The following is a 23,841-nucleotide window of genomic DNA, read 5'->3' as shown; positions in this document are numbered from 1 at the left end:
CAGTGGTTAAGGATCTGGCGTGACCTGTGGTGTAGGTTGCAGACGCGGCTCGGATCCTGCGTTGCTGTGGCTCTGCATAGGCTGGTGGCTACAGCTCCAATGAGACCCTAGCCTGGAACCTCCATATGCCGCGGGGCGCCCAAGAAAAGGCAAAAAGACAAAAAAAAAAAAATTCTTTATGCAAAATTCCCTTATATTGAAAATTGTTCCTAAGATTTTTTGTAGAGTGTGCTTGAAAGCTATTGGGTATTTAAAATAATTTTTTTGAAAATAGTTGACTTACGATGTTGTGTTAGTTTCAGGTATACAGTGAATCAGTTATACATATACGTGTATCCATTGTTTTTCAGATTCTTTTCCCTCATAGGTTATTACAGACTATTGAGTAGACTTCCCTGTGCTTCTATCCCTTCCCAAAGCATTTCCCCTTTGGTAACCTTAAATCGATTTTGAAATCCAAGTCCATTTCTTTTTTGTAAATAAGTTCCTTTGTATCAATTCTTGCCCATATATAAGTGATATCATATATTTGTCTTGTTTGCTATTGGGTGTTTAAACAGAGATTTAAATGCCATGAGAGAAATGCCCATATCAAAACAAAACAAAACGGTAAAACCATTCAGCTATTTCCTTCTGCCTCAACATCTGTACCTTTTCTGATCCAGGAGTTATGGCTTGAGTTTAAGTATGTAGACTCAGATCATCCCTAGTTAGAAATAGGAGAAAACAAAACAAAACATTCCATTTTTTAAGACAGTTTGGAAGAACAGCCTTCTTAATATAGCTATAACCTTTGCTCTTTTGTGGACTTTCTGAGGTTCTTAAGCTCAGGAGTAATCCTCTTACTTATGAAGCAAAAAGTGTCATGGTGAATTTCTAGTTTTTCTATCGTTCTGTATTTCTGGATGCTTTGGGCAGAGAATTTTAGGATAATTAAATCCTACTTGAATTGCATATACCTGCACCCCCACCCTGATCTATCTTCTCTCTCCTTGCTTTTACCCCTGCTGTAGGTGTCTAAAATTATGATAGCTTATTCTTTCTCAGAGGCTGAGTCTAAATACCTTTTTATATAGGTTTGGTGGGCCCATGATATATACAGAATGTGTATAAAGCAATGATAATGAATTTACGAAACACGCCAGACCTCCAAAGCTGCATGAATGTGATACTTTGACAAAGTTTATTTGGAGGAACTATGTTTGCATAATTTGTCAGTGCTGTCTCTGACCCATATCTGCGTTTAGAATTGAATACAGGAGTTCCCGTCATGGCTCAGTGGTTAACGAATCTGACTAGGAACCATGAGGTTGCGGTTCGGTCCCTGGCCTTGCTCAGTGGATTAAGGATCTGGCATTGCTGTGAGCTGTGGTGTAGGTCGCAGATGCGGCTCAGATCCTGCGTTGCTGTGGCTCTGGCATAGGCCGGCAGCTGCAGCTCTGATTAGACCCCTAGCTTGGGAACCTCCATATGCCGCAGGAGCGGCCCAAGAAATAGCAAAAAAAAAAAAAAAAAAAAAAGAATTGAATACAGAGATAATTTATTTAAATCACTGAACACTTTCCAAGTGGAATTGTAAATGCTGGATTTCCTAAATGTTGGTCCCATATGACTTTTAAAATGTTTTATTTTTGTAAAAGTCATAATGAAAAATATATAGAAACGTTTGACTTGCGTTCTCTGAAATTCCACCCTCTGCAAAAATCTAGTGTTAATATTTTTGTGTTTCCAAATGACTTTTGTCTCTTTCCACACATAATGAACTTTATCAGCAAACATTTTCTACTGCATTTACTTTGCTCTAAAGGCCGTCTTCAGGAGCCAAAGATATATCATTTTACAGTTATGCTGCCCAAGGAAAAGTGTTTTGAGCCATGGCATGATTGTGGAGATAATTGTATCTCCTTCTAAGATGACTCATTTGATGAGGAGTCTTATCATTTCATAACTTCTTATTCTTAAGTAACATAAGTTCTGGGGTGTTTTTAACTTTATTGAGTTGATTACTTTATATTCATACCTTGTATTTCTCAATTGTCTTCCTTGATTTTTCTCTTTATTTAAAAAGATAAGTAAAATAGAGGGAGTAACATTTTACTTTGCACATATATTTTTGTTTAGTTGGAGTGGTAAATTATATAATTTTTATAATATTATGGAAAGCACATAGACTTTAGTTGGGTCTAACTGGCTTTTAGCTCCATCTTTGCCATTTCCCACTATGGGACTAGGGCAAGTGTCTTCTTTAAGCTTCAGATTATTCATCAGTGAAATGGGAGTATTAACGCCTAGCTGTTGGGGCTATTGTAAATATTGAAAAAGATGTTGTATCTAAGGTATTCATATAGAGTATCTGCTCCATCAGTTAGAGCTATTTTTTTTAATTTATTATAGTTGCTTTACAATGTTTTGTCAGTTCAGTTAGAGCTGTTTTATTTTCATTATTCTTTTGCATTCATGTTATAGGAATGGCTTCATTTTTTCTTCCTTCATCACACTGTACCTTTTTTTCCAATAGTTTTCAATATTACAACTTTTCAGTAGGTTTATACACTCTCAACTCTTGTGGGTTTTTTTTTTTTTTTTTTTTGGTTTTGTTTTTAAACTAGAGAAACCAAAACAGCCTGCATGTACATGACAACTGCTGGTTTTAACAACACACATTTTCTATGATAGCAGCACAGGCTGCTATCAGGAAACCCAGGTCTGCGTGCCTGGCAAGACTTGTCTCCAGTTTTTCTGCAAAAAACAAAAAAGTACATCAGCATGTCAGGAATTTCCATCTGAAGCCTCCACCTTTTCTGTTTCCAGGGTACACCCAACCTTTCCTGTAAGCTTTGTGCAGTGGAATATCTCCAGAGGAATCTTCTTTATACCAAATTTTTTATTTAGAGTATACTTTTAAACTAAAATTCTTTTTTAAAAGGTGATTCCTTTCTGTTTCTTTTCTTAACTCTTCAGAACTAGCTATAAAGTTAGAAATATTCCTATAGTTTTTTCGGCAAAATTTGTAATGAGAATATTTTTGAATCTTACTGATTTGGTTTTCCCATAGATTTTACTCCTAGGGTATACATATAAACATTAAAACAACTCTTAAGCTGGAAGTTCCCTTATGGTGCAGCGGGTTAAGGATCTGGTGTTGCCATAGCTGTGGCACAGGTCGCAACTGTGGCACAGGTTTGATTCCTGGCCTGGGAACTTCCACATGCTGCGAGTGCAGCCAAAAACAAAACAAAACAAAACCCCTGAGCTGAAAACAATATCATCTTTTGTTAGTATTTTTTTTTATAATTGTGTTTGTCTTAGGAATGCTGAAGAACAAATCTGTGTTATTGTCCCATCATTGATGTGACATGTGCCTAATGGGGAAATAAATACATGTATCACATCCTGAGCCACACCACAAGTAAACCTTCTATTCTTAAGTTAGTTGCCAGCAGCCCTTCTGTATGTTCCAAACTCAACATGAATTACAGGGATAAGCAAAAATTGGCAAAAGGAAGGAGTGGCTTTACAAATAGTTTGCTTTTCTGTGTTTTCATGTATCTTCTCACAGTTCCATTTGAGCAGTAACTGTCTTCCTAGATTCAAGACTGCAAACTCAATGCTAAAATCTTTCACATGTTAAATTGATATGTTCAGGCTTTAGCCTATGCTGGATGACTCCTGTTTAGTTAAGTTTTAAGTTTCAAAGAGGAGAGGGAGTATTTTTTAAAATCCCTACCCTTTGTTGAATTTTGCTTACTTTTTCTACATATAAAGAATAGGAGGGGAGCTAAGAACATAGGGTCTGGAGGAAGTTACATTTAGTAATGGAATAGCTTTGTCCTTAAACCTACTGAGCGGAGCCAGGGATAGAATTCGAATGCTCATGCATACTAGTCGGGTTCATTTCCACCGAGCCACAATAGGAGCTCTGCATTTTTTTTTTAATGCACCTGCATCATATGGAAGTTCCCAGGCCAGAGGTCAAATCAGAGCCACAGCTGAGGCCTACACCACAGCCACAGCAACATTGGATTCCAGCCGCATCTGCAACCTACACTGAGCGAGGCCAGGGATTGAACCTGCATCCTCACAGAGACAACACCAGGTCCTTAATCCACTAAACCACAATGGAACTTCTATAATGTGCATTTTTAAATATTATTTTTCTTTAGCGTTCCCGTCGTGGCACAGCGGAAACGAATCCGACTAGGAACCATGAGATTGTGGGCTCGACCTCTGGCCTTGCTCAGTGGGTTAAGGATCTGGCATTGCTGTGAGCTGTGGTGTAGGTTGCAGATGCGGCTCCGATCTGGCGTTGCTGTGGCTCTGGCATAGGCTGGCGACTACAGCTCCGATTAGACCCCTAGCCTGGGAACCTCCATATGCTGCGGGTGCGGCCCTAAAAAGACAAAAAGACAGTATATGTTAAGCATTTGTGATATTCAGAGAAAAGTTATACTTAAAAATACATATATTTGTACAACTCAGAATTTGGGAATTTTAGATTCCCTAAGTATCTGGGCAAAAACCATTTGTTTACTAATTTGACTTTGTTCCAAAAAATATAACCTGGACAACTTCATAGATTCACTCTACCTACTAAAATAGTATTTAATACCTTTTAAACGTTTTCAGAAGAGAATACTTAAGTTTAGGATTTAATTAATAGAACATTATTTAATCTTCAGGTTTATTTCAAAATGGAATGTTGTTTCAACAATATGAAATTCTTTCATGTGGTATTAAAATACTTGATTGATGTTTACTTACAAACCTAGTTTGAATTTTCATATATTTATAGTATATTAAAACAATTTTCTGCTCTGTTTCACAGTATCCATTCTCTGTTTGTTGGCTCATACCTGTCATCATGCAAAGATACTGTTATTTCCCCCACGTGAAAAAAAGCAAAAGCAAAATTAACTGTCCCCTTGATCCACACACCCCTCCAGCTACTCCAGTTTTCTGCTTCCCTTTCCAGTAAAATTCCTCAAAAAGGTTATCAATTTGCCCTCCATCTTCTTTTGAACCCATCCATGTCAAGCAACCATTTATTCATTTTTGCTCATCGAATTAGCATCTTCACGCCAGCCCCCAATCTATTCTCACCTTGCTCCCATTCTGTTCTTGGAATAGCAGCTAGTGAGTCTTGAAAAAGTGTAAGTTAGATAATAACCATTTCTCTGTTTTAAAGCTTCCAGTGCTTCCCCACTCATATAAATAATCTAAATGCCTCCACTTCTAGTCTCAACTCCTGCTACTTCTACTCACTCATACTGATCCAACATACTTGTTAATTCTTGAGTCCACAAACATGCTTCCCCCACAGGGCCATGGAACATCCTGTTCTGTTCTAACTAAAATATTCTTCCCATAGATATTCTTATGGCCTATACCCTCTGAAAAGCTTCCATGACCATCTGTGTTCCATGCCTGCTGTGTCTCACTTCACATCTTCTTGGCATCACCTCTGATTTCATAAATGTTGCAGTGTATTCCCTGGACTCTTGACTTACTTTCCATCATCAGCCTCCCTGGTAGGCAGAGCTGTGTGTAGTCTACATGGTTGGTAACTTTGTAAGGAGGAAAATGTGGGCCAAGGTAAAGACAGCCATCAGCTCCTGGGCTCTGCACATGACTTGATTAGTGGGTCAGGGGCTGACAGAAACAGCATTAGAAAATGAGAAATAGGGAGTTCCCGTCGTGGCGCAGTGGTTAACGAATCTGACTAGGAACCATGAGGTTGCGGGTTCGGTCCCTGCCCTTGCTCAGTGGGTTAACGATCCGGCGTTGCCGTGAGCTGTGGTGTAGGTCGCAGACGCGGCTCAGATCCCTCGTTGCTGTGGCTCTGGTGTAGGCCGGTGGCTACAGCTCTGATTCAACCCCTAGCCTAGGAACCCCCATATGCCGCAGGAGCGGCCCAAGAAATAGCAACAACAACAACAACGACAAAAGCCAAAAAAAAAAAAAAAAAAAAAAAAAAGAAAATGAGAAATAAGAAAGTCTTGGAAAGAGGCCTGTGAATACACAAGACAGTGAGGAAAAAACATGGAAATCTATAGGTCTCAAGCTAATTTCCACAAGGGAGTATCCCTGTCAGAGGAAACAGAACAACTAGATTGACTGGACAGGTCATTCAGGAGCTTTTCTGCTTAGCCACCCAAGTGCTTGTATGGTGAGCCTGTGAACAGAGGGCCATGGGAGAAGGCTGTGCCTGGGCCAATACCACCAGCTCCCTTCCACTAACCCTAAGCTACCCCTCACTGTTGCTGAAGGCTTGCCCTATCAGTAGCAGAGGCCAACACTGAGCTCTCAATAAGGACCGTCCGTCAAGAGGTCCACCCAGCCACTCAGTGACAAGTTGACTGCATCGCTCTCCTTTCCTCCTGGACAAGCAGAGATTCATTATTGCTGGAACTGACACCTACTCCAGGTGTGGGTTTTTCCTTTTTCCACAGTACCTCTGCCAGCCTCATCCTCTGGGAATATATAGAGCCCGATTTACAGCTGAGAGATTCCACAAAATGGTACCTCAGAACAAGAAACACATTTTATAGTGGAAAAATTGTGGTGATGGGCATATGACCATGAATCCTGTGTCATCCTGAAACATATGGCTTAATGGAGTTATGGGCCAGCCTACAAAAGGCAACACCAACAGCCCAGCTTGCCCTGTAGAACAGGGCACTGTCCCCCATCATATGCCATGTACACTGAGCCAATGGCAGATCCATACTGTTTCCAAACAGATGGAATACATGGAGCTGGGAACGAAGTGTTGCTCCCTGTCATTATCACTCCCAGGGATCCAAAAACTGAATCTGTTCATTCTGTCTTTGCAGTTTTAGGTTCTGCTGGATTCTGGGTCTGAATTCCCAGAGAGAGAATCCTTCTGCCAGGGGGTCCAATATGGGTTCCCCTGAATTGACTCCCACCACTAGTTCATCAGTTTGAATTCAGCAAACATATGTAGTAGGTTGCTAGAGATAATCAATTCTGATGATCATGAAGAGGTAGGGTTGCTTTTCCCTATGCAAATGAGAAAGAATTTGTCTGAAATTCATGGTATTCATGGGACAACTCTTGGCTTCCATGTCTAGTGATGACTGTGAGTAAGTAATAGGGACAAACACAACAAACATGGGCAAAGCAACTAAGGGCTCAGATCCTCAGGACAAAGGTTAATGTCACTCCATTAGCCCAAGTGCCAGCTAATGCTTAGGGAAATTGAGAGGGAACATGAATAATAATTATGGCCTCAGGAGCAGTTGCTTTACTCGTAGCCTGTTGCTTGTCCCGCTAACCCTCTTGTATTAAATCTTTAGTGGAGCTCTTAGTTGTCCACCGTCTTGTAGAACTGATAATGGATTGTACCTGAAAGGTAGGGCTTGAGCATGTTTGTATGGTACAAGGAGTCAGCTGTATCAGAGGCCTTTTTGCTCAGCCTCACATCCTCATTCTCACCTCTTAATTCTTCCCCAGCAGTGGCAAAAATTTCCCTATGGACTTTGACTCAGTCTGTGCTTCCAGCTCTAGCCTCCAGTTCTCACAACATACCTTTGTCCCAGGGCTTCTCTGATGCAGTGGCTTGGAATATTAGAACCCAGATGGCATATACCTATGTGTGGACTAAAAGTGCAAGAAAAGTCATTTCGTCCACAGGGAACCCTCAGCTAATGGGACTGGATCTGAATGCATTAACATTTCTTCCCATTGATTCTTTGATTCTGAGAGCCTTGTCTATATTTTCTTAGACATTCTCAGCAAGACTGAGCCCCAGCTGTCTTTAGGGTACCCAGGTTTGCTTCTTCAAGTTTTCTTCTCTCTATCCCTAATGGATCACCACCCAAATAAACTACTTGCAAGTCCTCACCTCAGATTTTGCTTGATAGGAACTGAAAGTAAAGACTCCATGCCTTATAAAATCCCTTTGTCTGCTCTTCCTATGCCCTTTAGCCTGCTGTTTTCATAGTAGTTATTCCCACCAGACACAGCATCTGGTGGGATATATTTGTGTATTGTCTTTTTCCTCCACCCCACCTCACCCTATCCTTGGAATATAAGCCATTTGATTCCAATGCAATTAACAACACCTGACAGATAATAGGTTCTCAGGCATTGTTTTTACGAAAAAATTTATTAAAGGCTAATTTTTATGTTCTAAAGAGGACTACAATCATAGAGATGAATATGAAATAGGTTAACTTCCTATATCACTACTATTCCTTAGTATTTATTCAGTGATTCAATACTAAATGATAATTGTTAGGTCTTTGAAAACAGGATTCTGTTAATAATAATTGAGGTTTTTTTTTACTCTTCCAGGTTTTGCTCAAGCAAACCAGTTTAACTATGGAGTTGATAATGCTGAGTTGGGAAACAGTGTGCAATTAGTATCTTCTTTCCGATCAGTTTCTTGTGATGTAGAAAAAGATTCAAGTCATTCAACTCAAATTACATGTTATACTAGGTATGTTTTAAACTATCTTTAATAACATCGTTTTCTTCATATCAGAATCATAGTTATGCTTATTAGTGTTGTAATAGTTTTATCATTCTGGCTATTACAATAATGTTTTCTGATTAAGAGCTATTATTTTTAATTTCAAGATATTTAGACTATTATATACCTTTATTATATTGTTATAATACTCTTTCCACATATTGACATGATCAAAATATATTCTATATCCTTTCCCAGATTATTAGAGCTATTATTTTATTATTATTGATCTCTTTTAGGAGATAAATGGCCACTATTAAATTGTAATGATGCTCCTCAAAGTATGAAAATTATGCTTTCCTGTCCGGTTTGATTAATTTGGCTCAGAATCTTGACATAGTCATTAAGATTAAAGATGATCGCTTCGTAGATTGACATTTCAAGTTCTTTCCCATCAGTCCAAATTGATGTTTGTTATTAGCAACTTAGGGGGAAAATTAATCATTTTAAATGGCAACTTTCAATGTTGAGACAGGCAGCACATGTTCCAGAGGATTCCATATACATTAGGCTTGTTGGCCATTTTTCAGCTTATTTAGGGAGAAATTTGATTAAAACTTTTGAAAAAACAAAGCATAGAATAATTGTACCACGGTGACATGTTACTGTCTTAAATGATTATTATTAATTTGGTTTCCTTTTCAACAAGTACCAATGGATTAGTCAGGATAAGCATTTGCCTGGTGTCCATGATGTTAGAATTTGCAGTACAGAGTTCACAATGGAGATCATCCTTTCATAATATAAAATGGTATTTAATTATACCATGATTAGGTTTTTAGATACTTCTTTTCAAAAATGCCATGTAGTCTGGGGCAACATTTTTCACTAATGCTATACATTAAATACAAGAGTTTTGCACTCCTGATGTGTTCTTCATTTGCCTTTCAGAGCAATGCCAGAAGATTCCTACACTGTTAGGGTCAGTGTGGATGGGGTTCCTATTACAGAAAATAATACCTGCAAAGGTCACATCAACAGCTGGGCCTGCAGCTTCAGTGTATGTAGCATCTCCTCTCTAACTTACATATAAATGATCTTACACTTTCTTTCTTGCAGAACTGTGTTTATATTTTTTAATTTTACAGGTTGTTATCTATTTCCACATTAAAAATTTTACTAGCTGGAGTTACTAGTGGATGGTCTAATGGTTAGGATTCAGCTCTTTTACCACTGTGGCCCAGGTTCAGTCTCTGATCTGTTAACTGAGATCCCACATCAAGCCACTGCATGCCACAGCCAAAAATTAAAAAAAAAAAAAATATATATATATATAAGAAATAAAGATGTTAATATATATAAAAAGTCACTAGCATGTAGCTAAGGATAATTTCACCCAGTTTTAATTATCTTCTATAGTAATGGAATTTTTTATCAATCCATGTGTCACTTTTTTAATTTATTTCATTAATGAATTAAACTTTTATACTTTCAAATTATTTTCTTGTTTACACTATTTTTTCTCTTCATTATTATTCTTAGTTTGATTTCCCTTTTTCTGTTTTCATCAGACTTAGCTTCATTATAAATAGAAACATAACTACTTTCCCTTTCTTTGTACTTTCTAATGCAGTTGGAATAAATGTAACTTCATGTAGCACAGAGTCATTCAAATTTTAGTTACTCTAAGTGTAAGTATTCACAATAGTTCATTTCCTTCCAAGGACCATCCCATATATATTTTAAGATATATTTGTGTTTTAAGTTGTCAATTACTGAGTGCTATGATATTATAATGTAAGAAGAAATGCTAAGGAAATTAGTAATGACTTCCATCCTCAAGAAGCATGTATGATTCCTCAATATCTTGGCTCCCTTCTCTCTCCCTAAAAGTGGAGCTGTCTTTTTTTCCTAGAATAATACACCTAAATGGACCCAAAGCAACTTAAATTCAGCAAATCTCACACTGGACTTCTCATAGTCCTCTGTAAGCCGACTTGTCTGATATTTCTCATGCATCTCAAGCCAGAAACCTGTTATATCCTTGGTTTCTTCCTTGACTTCATCTTCAGCTCCCCATAGCTATTCAGAAACCAAACCATGATGATCCTACCCTCTAATTAGCTCTGAAGTTCGTTGTCCCCTTATCTTCTTTCAGAGCCTTGGTTTTGATTCTGGTCTTATCATTTGTCACCCTTTATCACTGTAGCCTGTTGGTCTCTCTACCCTTCTTCATTGCACTGTTCAGATGCACCATTCAAAACCATACATATTATGTCTTTCCCCTGCTCAGTATCCCTCCTTCACCCATCATCTAAAGGTTCCCTTTGTTGTATCACAGCCTGGACTCAGATGTTTCCAGCAGTGTCTTCTAACACTCTCCCTGACCAAGGACCCATACTTCTTACTCATTTCTGCTTAGTGAATAAATCCTGCTCTTTGCTCAGGACTCTTTAAATTCCCCCAAGCAGAGCAAAGTGATTTCCTCCACTGTGTTCCTCAGTTGTATAGTGACTTAGTGCTAGGATTCAGGCTTCATATATAGGCTTCATCATTTACTCTGACATGGTCTCAGTGAAACTGTGCTTCAGTTTCTTCATTTTCTGTAAAATGGAGTTTATTTCATAGCATCATGTAAATGGAGGGTTAAATGATATGAATAAGAACGCAGCATACAGGAATTACCATATTTTAGTGTTTTTAATCTGTATATTCCATTTATTACTAATTTAGCACCTAGTCTACCATATAGTGATTATTTTTAATGTGTTATTTAATGCGTTCTGAGTTAGAGAGTTTTATTCAACTTTGTGTCCCTAGGACAAGCTTAACATTTAGCATTAGCAGAAGCATGGGTTTTATTTGCTGATTGATGCTCTATGTTCTTTCTCCAATTAAGAGAAAATTAAGGAAAAAATGTAATGCCATGCAATTGAATCTTCTTAAGTTATTTTTCTCTTTTAATAAATTCTAATTTTAGTGGGATATGGTATGAAAATATAATATGGAAAATTAAAATTTTTTGTTTAATGAAGTTATACTTGTACATAATGAAACACCGAACTGGTTCTACAAATTAAAAAAATAAGCAGCACCTCCTTGACCACTCACTCCATCTCATTCTCATTCTCCAGGGTCCTCCACTTTCAGTAACTTTAGCTATTTATTGTGATATTTCTAAAGAAGAAATATATTGTTTCTAATGTATGTACAAATAACATTTTATGTGATTTATTGTGATATTTCTAAATAATAGGCTTTTAGATAGAAATATATTTATTGTTATTTCTGAATATTTATAGTTTAACTCTTATCTGTTTAATTTTTACCCTGGAAGATGAGAATTTAGCACCTATATTCCTACATTTGTTAGCTAGTACTATGTACTCCCAAACTTAGTAGTTTCAAGCAGCAACAATTTATATTGCTTATGTATCTGTGGATCTGCTGTGTGGTTCTTCTGTTCTGAGCAGAGCTAGACTGATCTCTTTTGGGCTTCTCATATGTCTGTGGTCAGCTGGTTAGGTGGGAGGCTTTGCTGTTCATGGCCAAGTGCTTTTACACTTGTGGGGGCTTCAGCTGTTACAACCAAGCTGAGTAGGCTTTGTTCTATATAGTATCTCTACCCTCCAGAAAGTAGTCCAAATGTTTTCACATGTTGGAGACAGGGACTCCTCAGGAGAGCCAATGTAGGGAGCCTTTAGGCCTGTGCCCAAAATGTCATGCTACTTCTTCCACATTCTAATGGCTGAAGAAGTTCCAAGGCCAGTTCATATTCAAGGCTCCATTTCTTTTTTTTTTTTAAATTTTTAATTTTTTTTGTCTTTTTACCTTTTCTAGGGCTGCTCCCACAGCATATGGGGATTCCCAGGCTAGGGGTCAAATTGGAGCTGTAGCCACTGGCCTACGCTAGAGCCACAGCAATGAGGGATCTGAGCTGTGTCTGCAACCTACACCACAGCTCACGGCAATGCCGGATCCTTAATCCACTGAGCAAGGCCAGGGATCGAACCCACAACCTCACAGTTCTTAGTTGGATTTGTTAACCACTGTGCCATGACGGGAACTCCAAGGCTCCATTACTTGATGGGAGGAGCTACAAAGACATGTTACAGGTGAGGATTCAGGGAGGGGAATATTACAGCCATGTTTGAAATGAAGCTGCTACCCCTTCCACCTCTAATACTCACAGATATCTTCCCACCCCTTCTCTAAATTAGATATGCCCCAATTTTTGGTTAGATTATTGTTCATAACATGACTGTGTCTATATAAGTAATATTCAAAGCTAAATATTGTACTATGATTACATATTTCTCCTATGATATTTTGTTTTTCTTGGAGTTAATAATAGGCTTTTTATATGTGCATGTATTTGCCTAATTATCTCTGTATCAAACCCTCCACCAGAAGTATGATATTTTTTCCATATGATCAAACCATTAGATAATATATCAAATCATCTTTTCCTAGAAGACATCACTCCTGAATCCCTCTCTGTACTTGGACACGCTGTTCTCTAGATATGTAACACAGCAGTCATTCATCATGGGATCTCCCTTTATCAGCTTTCTGAGGACTTCCTGCCTCTCTTCTTCATTTAACTACTGCTTCCTAAATCCTATTTCTTCCTCTTTCTTTATTTTCTGTTCCCTCATATTAGTGGAGCAGTGTGTACTTAGAAAATGAAGTCCTTCTACTAATAAATTAAAATCCTTCCAATATTAAAACTTCCATGTGTTTGGTTGACAGTTTAGTTGGGTATAGAACTCTGGCTTGGAAATAAATTTTACCTGGAATTTTGAAATCATATCTCCATTTTTTTCCTGGCCCTGTGTTTTAAACTACCCATAGTTAAGGATCAGCTTTTTAAAAATTCCAATCTGCTTCAGATCAATATCATGTAAATTACAATAAAAGCTTCACAACAATGTTCAGTTGCTTTAAAAGTTCCTAAGTGCTTAGTTTTATTTTTTGTTCTTATCAAGGACCAATAATTGACATTTTGCACACTTTCATTGCATTGTTTAAAACCCTTTACAAAATTACATACCTGTAGTATCTAATCCTTATATAATTTTCTAATTTTATATTTAATACTTTTTATCATTATTCTTGACTGCTGCTGTTATTCAGATTAAGTATTCTTAATTTTAAGAACCATCCTCCTCCTTTTTCTATTTTCTATGAAATAATTTGCTCCATCATCTTCACTGATTCTTGTCTTCTTTGAAAATGAGATATTTAATTAATCTGCTTCTGATCTGGTTCCTCAAATTATAATAGTAAGTAGTGTGTTGTTTAATCTGCAGTCTTCAGTTATTTTGGGGCCACAGGTATAATTTCTATGAGGACGTTGTGTCTTAGATTGATTTGTGCACAACTTGTTAGTTCCTCTACATTTTCTTTTATTTTACTTTTAAAAGTGATATTTTGTCCAAAATCTGTTTGACTCTATGTTTACTTTTACGTAGGTTATTCATTAAACATTTCTAATGAGTCTGAAATCATTCTTAACCTCACATGTCAAAGTTTATCTGTCTTCTTGATGGTATGTAAAAATTTGTCCTTTGAAGTAAAAATCTGGACATCTTTCTTTTAGGTTGTGCCTGAATGAAAATTGGAGGGATAGCTGACATTTACTGAGAATCTACTTTGTGCTAGGTTATTTTGCTTATATAATTTTTGTATTGAGGCACAGGCCATCTTTTTCTCTACCAGCAACCTTCCTCCTTCAAAAAACTTCAGTTATTCCTTAAAATACTGCTCATGCTTCTGGCCTCTTTTGTTTTCTGAGGCATACTTGTGTTTCTGCAGATGGACTGTTCTTGATCTGTTTCTACTTCCTTTTCTCCTACATTATTTGTTTTTAGATGTAGATGTTGATCTGCATGTATCCCAGTTATTGAGGAATCTTTACTTGCCCATCAGATCTGCTTTTTACCTTTTTAGAATCAATTTTGGTTTTCAATTATATTTCCCTTCTGTGGTAATTATTTCTCATTTTGTCTTTAAAAAGAAAAGTTGGCATATGTTTAAAAAATAATATCCAAAGGTTAATATAATGTTGACTATCAGGTGTTGGTGTATTTTTTTGTATAGTAATGCTAGAAAATTATCATTAGCTTAGTTACTAAAGCTTACTTTGATGACCTCTTTCCAAGTTTTACTTGTATGTTTTTGAAAAATGATATTTTTTTCTTTATAAACTTAAAACTCAAAATAGGGTTTCTTCAATTTATTTCACCAAATTCTTAAGTCTTTACTAGAGATCCATTTATTACTGTGGTTTGATTTACATTTATCACAAAAGATGATGAATTTTAGAATTCTAAGTAGAAACACTTTGAAATGAAAGAGAATTTTTAGAGAATAAGGAAATGATTTTGAATAATTAGAGTAATTTTCTAAATTTTATTTCTTATATGTGAAAAGGAATATTTTGAGTCATATTATGGATATTGTTTAAATATGAATAAGAAGCAGAGATTTTCATAAAATTAGGAACAAAATAGAGATAAGACTGCTTATCAACAGTATTATTTTACAGGCAAAAAGTTTCAGAACTCCAACAATAAGGAGCATTACACCTTTATCTGGAACTCCAGGTCTGTTATATATGACAGCTGAAATATCTTTTTTGGTTTTTATTAATTAATAATTAACTTTTAGTATATAAATTTGTTACAAATTCTGTAAATTTATAAATAGCAAATTCTAATTCTAAAATAATCAAAAGGAAGTTAAAATGCTTTTCAATAACTGCATTGAATCTATTATAATATATTTAATTTGCCCTTTGTCAGACTTTGGCTGGCTTCCAGTGGTTATTACAATAACTATAGTTATATCAGTTTATGGTTCCAACAGGCACATGTGAAAATGCCCTTTTCTGTAAACTTGACAATTCTAGGTACTCATTTTTTTAAGAATTTATGTGAAAAATATAGTAGGGGTTTTTCCTATTTTTTTCCAACTTGATTTATGTAATTAATTTTGTATTTATTAACTGTTTGTATTTCTCCTTTTTGTAAATTACCAGTTCATCTCTTTGGTAATTTAAGGCTAGTCATTTTTTTCCATATTAAGTTATAAGAATTCTTTGTGTTTTAAGAATATTAACCATATATATGTCATGTAGATGGGAAATATTTTTTGAGTTTATTATTTGCTTTTAAAACTTATTAATGATATTCCTGTGATTCAGACAATTAATTGTTTTTATCAAATCTATAGATCTTAACCTTTGTTATGTCTCCCATTATTTTTAATGCTGTGGAAGATCCCATCATACAAATTATATGAATATTATATAAATTTTCACTTACTTTTCAAGAGTTTTTATAGTTTTATTGTTTATATTTTATTTTTATTTCACCTAGAATTTATTTACATTTTTTCAATTAAATCATCCAAGGACCAATAAATATTTATTGAATAATTAATCCTATCTTTTATGAAACACCTCTTTAATCTATAAGTACTTATAGATACCCCTTTTATGCTCTAAATATTTATTTGTGGTTTGTTGTATTTGTTGGAACTTTCAGAACAGTGCTAAGCAATAGTGTCAAACACAAGATATAAGTGTCTGGATGCAGGTTTTATTGCGAAAAACCTCTGAAGTTTTAATATTAAATATTAATATGGATAGATATTCTTATACAGAGCTTTTTCTTTTGTGTTTAGGTACATTAATAACAATCCAAGGCAGAATCTTCACTGATGTCTATGGAAGTAATATTGCACTAAGCTCAAATGGGAAAAATGTTAGGATCTTGAGGTAAATTTTTGATGTGGAAACATATTCTTATAACTCATAGATGAGATATGATATCTCAAGAATAAAAACCACTGCATACAATAGGTGGGGTTATCTCAGTCTGCCTTAAAAGACCCAAACTCCTGTTCACTTCCTATAGAAGGAAGTATAGCATCAGTATTATACCTTTCAAGGTGTTTCACGCTTATTGAATATGTATAAAATGGATAAATGGATGAAGTAAATAATAATTAAGATAGCACACATACATGTATCTATGAATTTTATAAGACATGTAATTTGAAATATTTTACTAAATGAAATAAAGGTGATTTATCAGGCATTCTCAATTAAATGAAAATAGAGGTAGAACTCAATTAAATCACATTTGTGTGCATCTGTAATATTCTGAAAATATTTATATTGATTCCTTATGTAAATAAAAGAACTACTACATAGAGAAACAAATATTTAACATTTTATATGGACAGTTTAGTATAAATAAAGATTTTGGGAATTCCTACTGTGGCACCGTAGATTAATGATCTCTCTGTAGCGGCTTGGGTAGCTTCTGAGGCACGGTTTTGATCGTAGGCCCAGTGCAGTGGGTTAAGGATCCAGCATTGCCACAGCTGTGAATGGGATCCAACCCCTGGCCCGGGAACTTCCATGTGCTGTGGGCATGATCAAAAAAATAAATAAATAAAAGAGATTTTGTCTATAGTTGAGTTTTATGAATAGCATATATTCTAAATCTTAGATCCAGTTTTTGAAGTCATCCTTTCCATAATGATGCCAGGAAATAGAAAGTTAACTTTCACAGTGATTCCTTTTTTCCCCACTGTAGCTGAAATTTACTTCTGTTTAATACAAAGGGGTGGATAGAAATTATTTCATGGAATCACAGAATCACAGTCAGAAGAGACCTTAAAGGTCAGGCTACCCAGCCATTATCCTCTAGGACCCCTGAGATACCGTGTATAAATATGGGGGGAAAAAATCACAAACCCATTAGCAGAGAAGGTGAAGGTTTTAGAGCTACACTAATCTCATTCTACCACATTCATTGTGACAGTAGAGATCCCAAGTTATCTCATTGTACCTGAATTCTCTTAACAGAAAGCAGGGGGCTATACCTGGGCAGGAAGTCAGGAGACCCAAGTGCTCAAGCTTCTTCTGCTTCTCACAAGTCTTGTCAATTTGGCCAGATTTCCAAATGCAGACTAGATACAAATAATAGAGGACATGAAAATTACTAAAGGACCAAGTGCCTACTGAGGAGCTTTTGGTCTAAATGATTAGTTGAGAAAACATTAAAATATATGTATTTAAGGCCAAAAGATCATCCCAGACCGCCGTGGAAATTATTGGATGTGGTTAAGAGCATACACCAGAGCAGAGGTGTCTTAGTTTGAATTCCTACTCTACCCCTTATTGGCGGCAAGTTTGGGCAAACTATGTAACCTCCCTGCCTCACTCTCTTCATATATAAAATAGGAGGATAATTGTTACTAACCCATAAATGTAGTTAAGTGCCTGTAAATGTCGGCTGGTAAATTTATTATTTAGTTGCAGTGAAGCAGGAGGTTAGGAAGAGGATATGAATTCGTAAATCTCTATAGTGGGCTCAGTAATTCAGTTTACATTTTATACTACCTAACATAATGATCAACGGAAAGAATTTGTGTGTGAAAGTATATTAAAAAGTTTGGGAGTTACTGATGTGACTCAGTGGGTTAATGATCTGTCATTGTCCCTGAGGCAGTGCAGGTCAATACCTGGCCCTCCACATAGGGTTAAGGATCCTGTGTTGTCACAGCTGTGGGGCAGGTCATAGCTGAGGCCTGGATTTGATCCATGGTCTGGGAACTTCCATATGCCATGGGTGCAGCTGAAAAAAAAAAAGTTCAAAGTTCTCTGCAAATAGAAGTTTCTATTTTTTTTATAATTCAGCTTTGTTGTCTGGCCTTATTTTATTGGGGGGTTATTCTGGGGTTGCAAAGAATGCAGTACCAGTCAGTTACCAGCAAGCCTCCAATCTCATTGAGTTCTAGCCTTAAAGCAGTAGGTTGACCTAATCAGCTGGGGAAATGGGAAGGCAGATTTTCTTCTCAGCTTCTAATCCTTTTCAGCTTCTTGTTCCCATTTCATTAGTACTGATGCTGTTAAACATTCTCTTCATCCTGATTACTTTGTTGGACCTCTTCTATGGACCTTGTTTAACCCCTTATGGCAATTAACTATAAAATTCATTGAACTCCAGATAGAAGAGTTTATCTACATTTTCTATCCCTCTAGTATTGACCACATTCTGACACAACAAATGTGTTATGATTATCATGTTTATTGTCATTTTCCCCCAGTTAAAATGTCAGTCCCATAAGGGCAGGGATCTTTGTTCTGTTCACTGATGTGTTCCAGTACCTAGAGCAAGAACTGTAACATAATAAGTAATCAATAGATGTTTGTTGAATGGGTGAGTGATGTATATTAATAACTGATTGATTGGGAGAAAAAAAGGTAAGGTGGCAATAAGCTTAGTGGGAAGAGACTATTTGGAATCTATATATTAAGTACGACTTGATCTTTTCCAATAAAATATTTATACAGAGTTTATACTGGAGGAATGCCCTGTGAACTTCTCATACCACAGTCTGATGATTTGTAAGTAATTCAAACAATTTGAAAGCTTTATAATACAGTATGAATTACAGTATTTTCTGTAGTAAATTATCAATCATTTATATAGTTAGATGTAACCTGATTCCCCCTTTCTCTGGTATGGTATGATATGAACTATTGTTTTCATCATTATGAGAAAGACATTAGAGAAATATCTTTATCAAATAATTGTTCTACTTGGTGGTGGTTTAAATTCTTTAAAAGGAATATCAATGGGGATAGCCAAATTAATTACAAAATACTTAATTGTTAAATGAAGTTTTATTCCAATAACTTCAACCAAGGCTAGGATATCTTTTCATTTTATAAAAATTTAGTTGTAGCAACAGCTTCTATCCTGATATATATTCTGAAATTCGTAAGATATTTTTAAGGGAAACACCACATTTTAAAACTTTAGCATCTATATAAATTTTTAAAATAAGCAAATAGGAGTTCCCGTTGTGGTGCATCATAAGCAAATCCAACTAGGAGCCGTGAGGTTGCGGGTTTGATCCCTGGCCTCGCTCAGTGGGTTAAGAATCCGGTGTTGCTGTGTGCTGTGGTGTAGGTTGCAGATGCGGCTCCTATCTGGCATTGCTGTGGCTGTGGCATAGGCCGGCAGCTGTATCTCCAATTAGACCCCTAGCCTGGGAACCTCCATATGCCGCAGGTGCGACCCTTTAAAAAAAAAAAGCAAATATATTTTATTAGGTATGGACTAAAACTGGATCACCCAAATGGAGACATGGGTTCTATGGTTTGTAAGACGACTGGAACTTACATTGGTAAGTGCTGATCATCATTCTTCACAGTTCTCAGAGATCCCTGACTCTCTTTTCCTTGTATTTTACTCTCTTAGACTTTCCAGTAGCCTCGTCCCTTTTTTAAAAATTAGCATTTCCTCTTTATCTTCACTTATTTTCAGTGTCAGTTAAGCATGTATAAATTACCTTTTTCCTTAGGTTTACATTGAAAGTAAGCATCTTCAAATTTCTTTTTCTTTCCTTCTGTCATCTGGGTGATGCCATTACTAATTTAGCTGTTTTCCCTTAGTCTTAATTTTACTGTTTGGTTTTTTTCCCCCTTGCTCTATGTACTTGAGACTCATAAACCTTTTAGCTATTGAATGAATTTTATTCCTTCTGTCTCAGGGCCTTTGCAAAAACACTGAGAATTTCAGATAAAATGACATGTCTTCAAATAAGCCGTCCTTGATCCCCAGCTTTACATTCTCAAAGTTCATTCTCCTTTTCCTTGATAGCTTTATCGCAGTGTTCAGTGCTCTGTGTCATTGCTTTTGACTGATTCTGTCCTCCAGTTGACAGTGTGCTCTGTGAGAAGAGCAAACTGTCTGCTCACCCTGCATCTCTCAAACCATAACCAAGTGTCTGACCCAATTAAATAGCTATTAAATGAGTGAAATAAAATTGAGGGCAACATGGTTACATATATGTACTTTTATTCTTCATTCATTATTATTTTTTTTGGGGTTTTCTTTGTTATAACCTTGAGACATCTTATTTTGTATATTTTAAAGTACTAGGTACTTCTTTAAGAAATTTCAATTTTCATTCTTTGAGGATTAATAGAAGTTGTATAATTACAGTTTAATTTTATATTTCTTCTCCTTGTTTTTAAATCAGCTTTGCAATATATAGTTATTGCTCTCCCGTGATTGAGAATTTAATTGATTGTGTAGTTTAATTAATTCCAGGTCATCACAATGTCAGCTTCATCTTGGATAGTGATTATGGAAGGTAAGTCATTTTGTAAATAATAATTTTCATAATTGATTCATCTGGGTAAACAAAATTAAAAAATGTATATTTACCTTCTGCTATAGATCTCAAGATTTTAAAATTAATCACTTTTTCCCCTGTATTAATATTTAAGAGGTATGTAACTCCCTTTCACTCATCTGTGCCTCAGGCATGGCCTTTCAATAGCTGGAAAATCTAGCATTACCTAAAATAATAAATTAAAAAAATATTTAATTGTAATATTGAAAAGTGTCATTTCATGTTTCATGGCTCTTATGTAATTAAAATTGTTTTGATAACTAAGTGATTAAATTTTGGTTTGAACTAAGGTCAGAATAAATAAAATCTCACGGTTACTATTACCTGATAATGGTTTTCTTTTAAAGTATCAGAGTTTCATACAGAGTTGTGAAAGATGGTAGTTACAGCTTTTAATTGTTCATATTAACAGCAGTGTTAATTGACTTGCCTTTATGATTTTTAATAAAACTAGAATTTATTTCCAGACATCCTACATCCAAATTTCAATAAGAAAGGCCATCACACGATGTATAAAAATATCAGAATATGCAAATCTTAACACATGTTGCATATTTCATAGATAATAATAATGAACAGTTAGTGGCAGGCATGGTGTTAAGCACTTTACATATATTATCTAGTTTAATACTCCCACAGAACCTATAAATTAAATGTTATCATCCACTCCGTATCACACATTGGGAAAATGAGTCTTAGGAAGATTAAATAATTTGCCCAAGGATATTCAGCCAGTAGGAAGCAGAGCTAGAATGTGAACCCATGCAGTCAGACTCCAGGGCCTGAGCCTTTCATTCCAGTGCTCTGCCATGACTGATGGAGACTTTCAGTCACAGAACCACATCTCATCACTGTTTACCATCCTGACCCAGGATTCTCTACCATGGTGGGATCACCCGCCTCCTGGGAGCATGTGCAGCTGTGGTGGGGAAGGGCATTTGTTGGCTGTACCAATAACTGGGGCATGTGAATGGCCTTTTATGGGCAGGATCACAGTGTGCCAAACCTAAGTGAATTGTTTTTCCCAAAATGTTATAGCCTCTCCCATTGGAAAAATGAGCTAGTTGATAGAAATCTGAATAAGTCACGTTATTTAGCCATCCAAATACTAATATATCTGTAGCAGATCAACAATAAAATAGGTCTGTTGATTTCTTTTTTGTCTCTGAAGAGAGACTCAGTGGTTAGAAGTTTGGAAGGAATGGCAATATTAATTAATTAGCTTAATTATCAAAGTAAATGTCATCCCTGTCCAGTGTTTGTGGACTGCAAGAGAAGGATGATATTTGGTCCCTGCATGGATGGAAATGCAGTTGAGCTGGTGAGACCAAATCCATTATCATTGTATTTATAGATGAGCTAATTCTAGACACCTAGAGGCAATAGCTTTACAACCAACCTATAAACCTGGGCTGGATACTTTATTATAAAACAATATATACTGTACCAAAATCATGAAGAATATTATAATCCAAGGAAAGCCAGAGTGGTGATATGTAAATTGTGCTAAGATTTACCTTCATGATTTATATGGGGCAAATGATTCAGAGTCCAATGACTTAACTGTAATTTTCTGCAGACTGCCTACTTACATATATCTTGATGAGAGAGGAACATAGCATTTTATTGAAAATATTAGAAAAACATGTTAGAAGCAACAATGATGGAGTTTTAAATAATTTCCTGAACTATGTGTAGTTCTTTTATACTCTCAATGTTATTCTTCCTAAGGTGAGAAAAACAAATTCTTAGTTCTGAGTCTGTACGAAAGGTACTAATTGCCAAATCCATCATATGTCTCTCAGAGAAATAATTATCCAAAAATAGAAGATCTGAGTGATCAAGCTAGAATGTGATTGATAAGTATGCATAAATCAATTTGCAGCATTAACATGCCCCAAATTTTCAGTTTTTAAAAGTCAGCAAATTTGCACATACATAGGCAAAATATTGCATAAAGTTGTTAATTATATGATCCTAAGTTATAATCCTTTTTTTTCCTTTTTTAAACCAATGGTTTTCCTTTTGTATTAATGTCTCAGAATTGAAGAAATTGTGTTTCTGTATTAAACAATCTTATAAATTTTACTGTTAAAAGTATGACATTAACTACCTAAAAGCCTAGTTTTCAGATTGCATGGCATTTTTTAAATGTAAAATCATTTTATAAGTTATAAAATCCATATTTTACAAATTTCAAGAGCATTCTTTAATATCAGGTGAACCAGTTGAAGACCATTGTGGCACCCATTCTGTGTTTCTTTTAATAGTTAACCTTCTTTCTTCTATTATCCCAAGTTCAAACAACAGCTGTTCCAAACTGATAAGGTTCAGATGAAGCTGCCTTAATTGAGAAATGCCTAGTCATTATCAATGAATTAGTGAAAATCACCTTAGTGTCATACAAAATAAATTACATTTAAATTTTATTTCTGGAGGCAATTTGCTCTCCAATTTAAAAAGCAGTTAATTTTTCAGATGCAGAATCTGTCCACAGACAACATTGTTGGAACTGGCATCATTTCAGATCTTTGAGAAATTGACTGAAAAGCCTATAGCATAAAAATATAAAATCCAGTATGAACTTCTTAAATAACTAATAAGCATAAAATATTGTATAGGATGCTTTAGTTTTGCAAATGCACATTATAATGCCTGCATTAGATTTTCAGGGAGTTAACTGTCTCCATCACAAGATTTGCCTTATCCTTTTCAGTTCCAGTTCAGGGCATTATAATTTGAATTTCTTAACTTTTCTGGTGATGAATTTCATGAGGTATTTTAGAGAATAGCATTTACTTTCTAGGACCAGTTTCCTTCCCTTCCTAACCCTCCAGGCTATGGAAGTGCAAGTATGTATCTATCAAAAATACAATAGGCTCTGTGTTTACTGAAGATTGTTGTGAACTTACTTACCCTCATGCATTTGTATTCTCATGCAAGTTAGTGGCAGGAGAGGAGAACTCTAGTACCCAGGGCTCTGGACTCACACTTCCTGGCTTCAAATTCTGTTTCTGCTACTGCTTACTCTCTTTATGATCTTGAGTAAGATAGGAAAATTGTCTGAGTTTTATCTACCACATAATGTAAAAATTAAATAGCATAATAAATTAAAAGCTTTAAAAATCTTAGCTTCGAAGATTAAACGACTTAGCATGTTACCTGATAAGTGTTCAGTGATG

General features: G+C 35.7%; 1 protein-coding gene across 1 annotated transcript in view; it reads left to right on the top strand.

The window, feature by feature from the left end:
* The window catches only part of PKHD1L1 (PKHD1 like 1), a 152,884-nt gene that overhangs the window by 3,179 nt on the left and 125,864 nt on the right, over positions 1–23,841 (top strand). Inside the window, 7 exon segments of the mRNA XM_021089012.1 lie at positions 8,317–8,461; positions 9,386–9,494; positions 14,985–15,042; positions 16,124–16,217; positions 18,807–18,860; positions 19,572–19,645; positions 20,575–20,617. Coding sequence (XP_020944671.1) covers positions 8,317–8,461; positions 9,386–9,494; positions 14,985–15,042; positions 16,124–16,217; positions 18,807–18,860; positions 19,572–19,645; positions 20,575–20,617 — 577 coding nt within the window.

This window comes from Sus scrofa, chromosome 4 (genome assembly GCF_000003025.6).
Source record: "Sus scrofa isolate TJ Tabasco breed Duroc chromosome 4, Sscrofa11.1, whole genome shotgun sequence".
Taxonomy (NCBI): Eukaryota; Metazoa; Chordata; class Mammalia; order Artiodactyla; family Suidae; genus Sus; species Sus scrofa.
The sequence above is the reverse complement of the archived record's forward strand: the minus strand, read 5'-3'. Positions and strand labels throughout refer to the sequence as shown.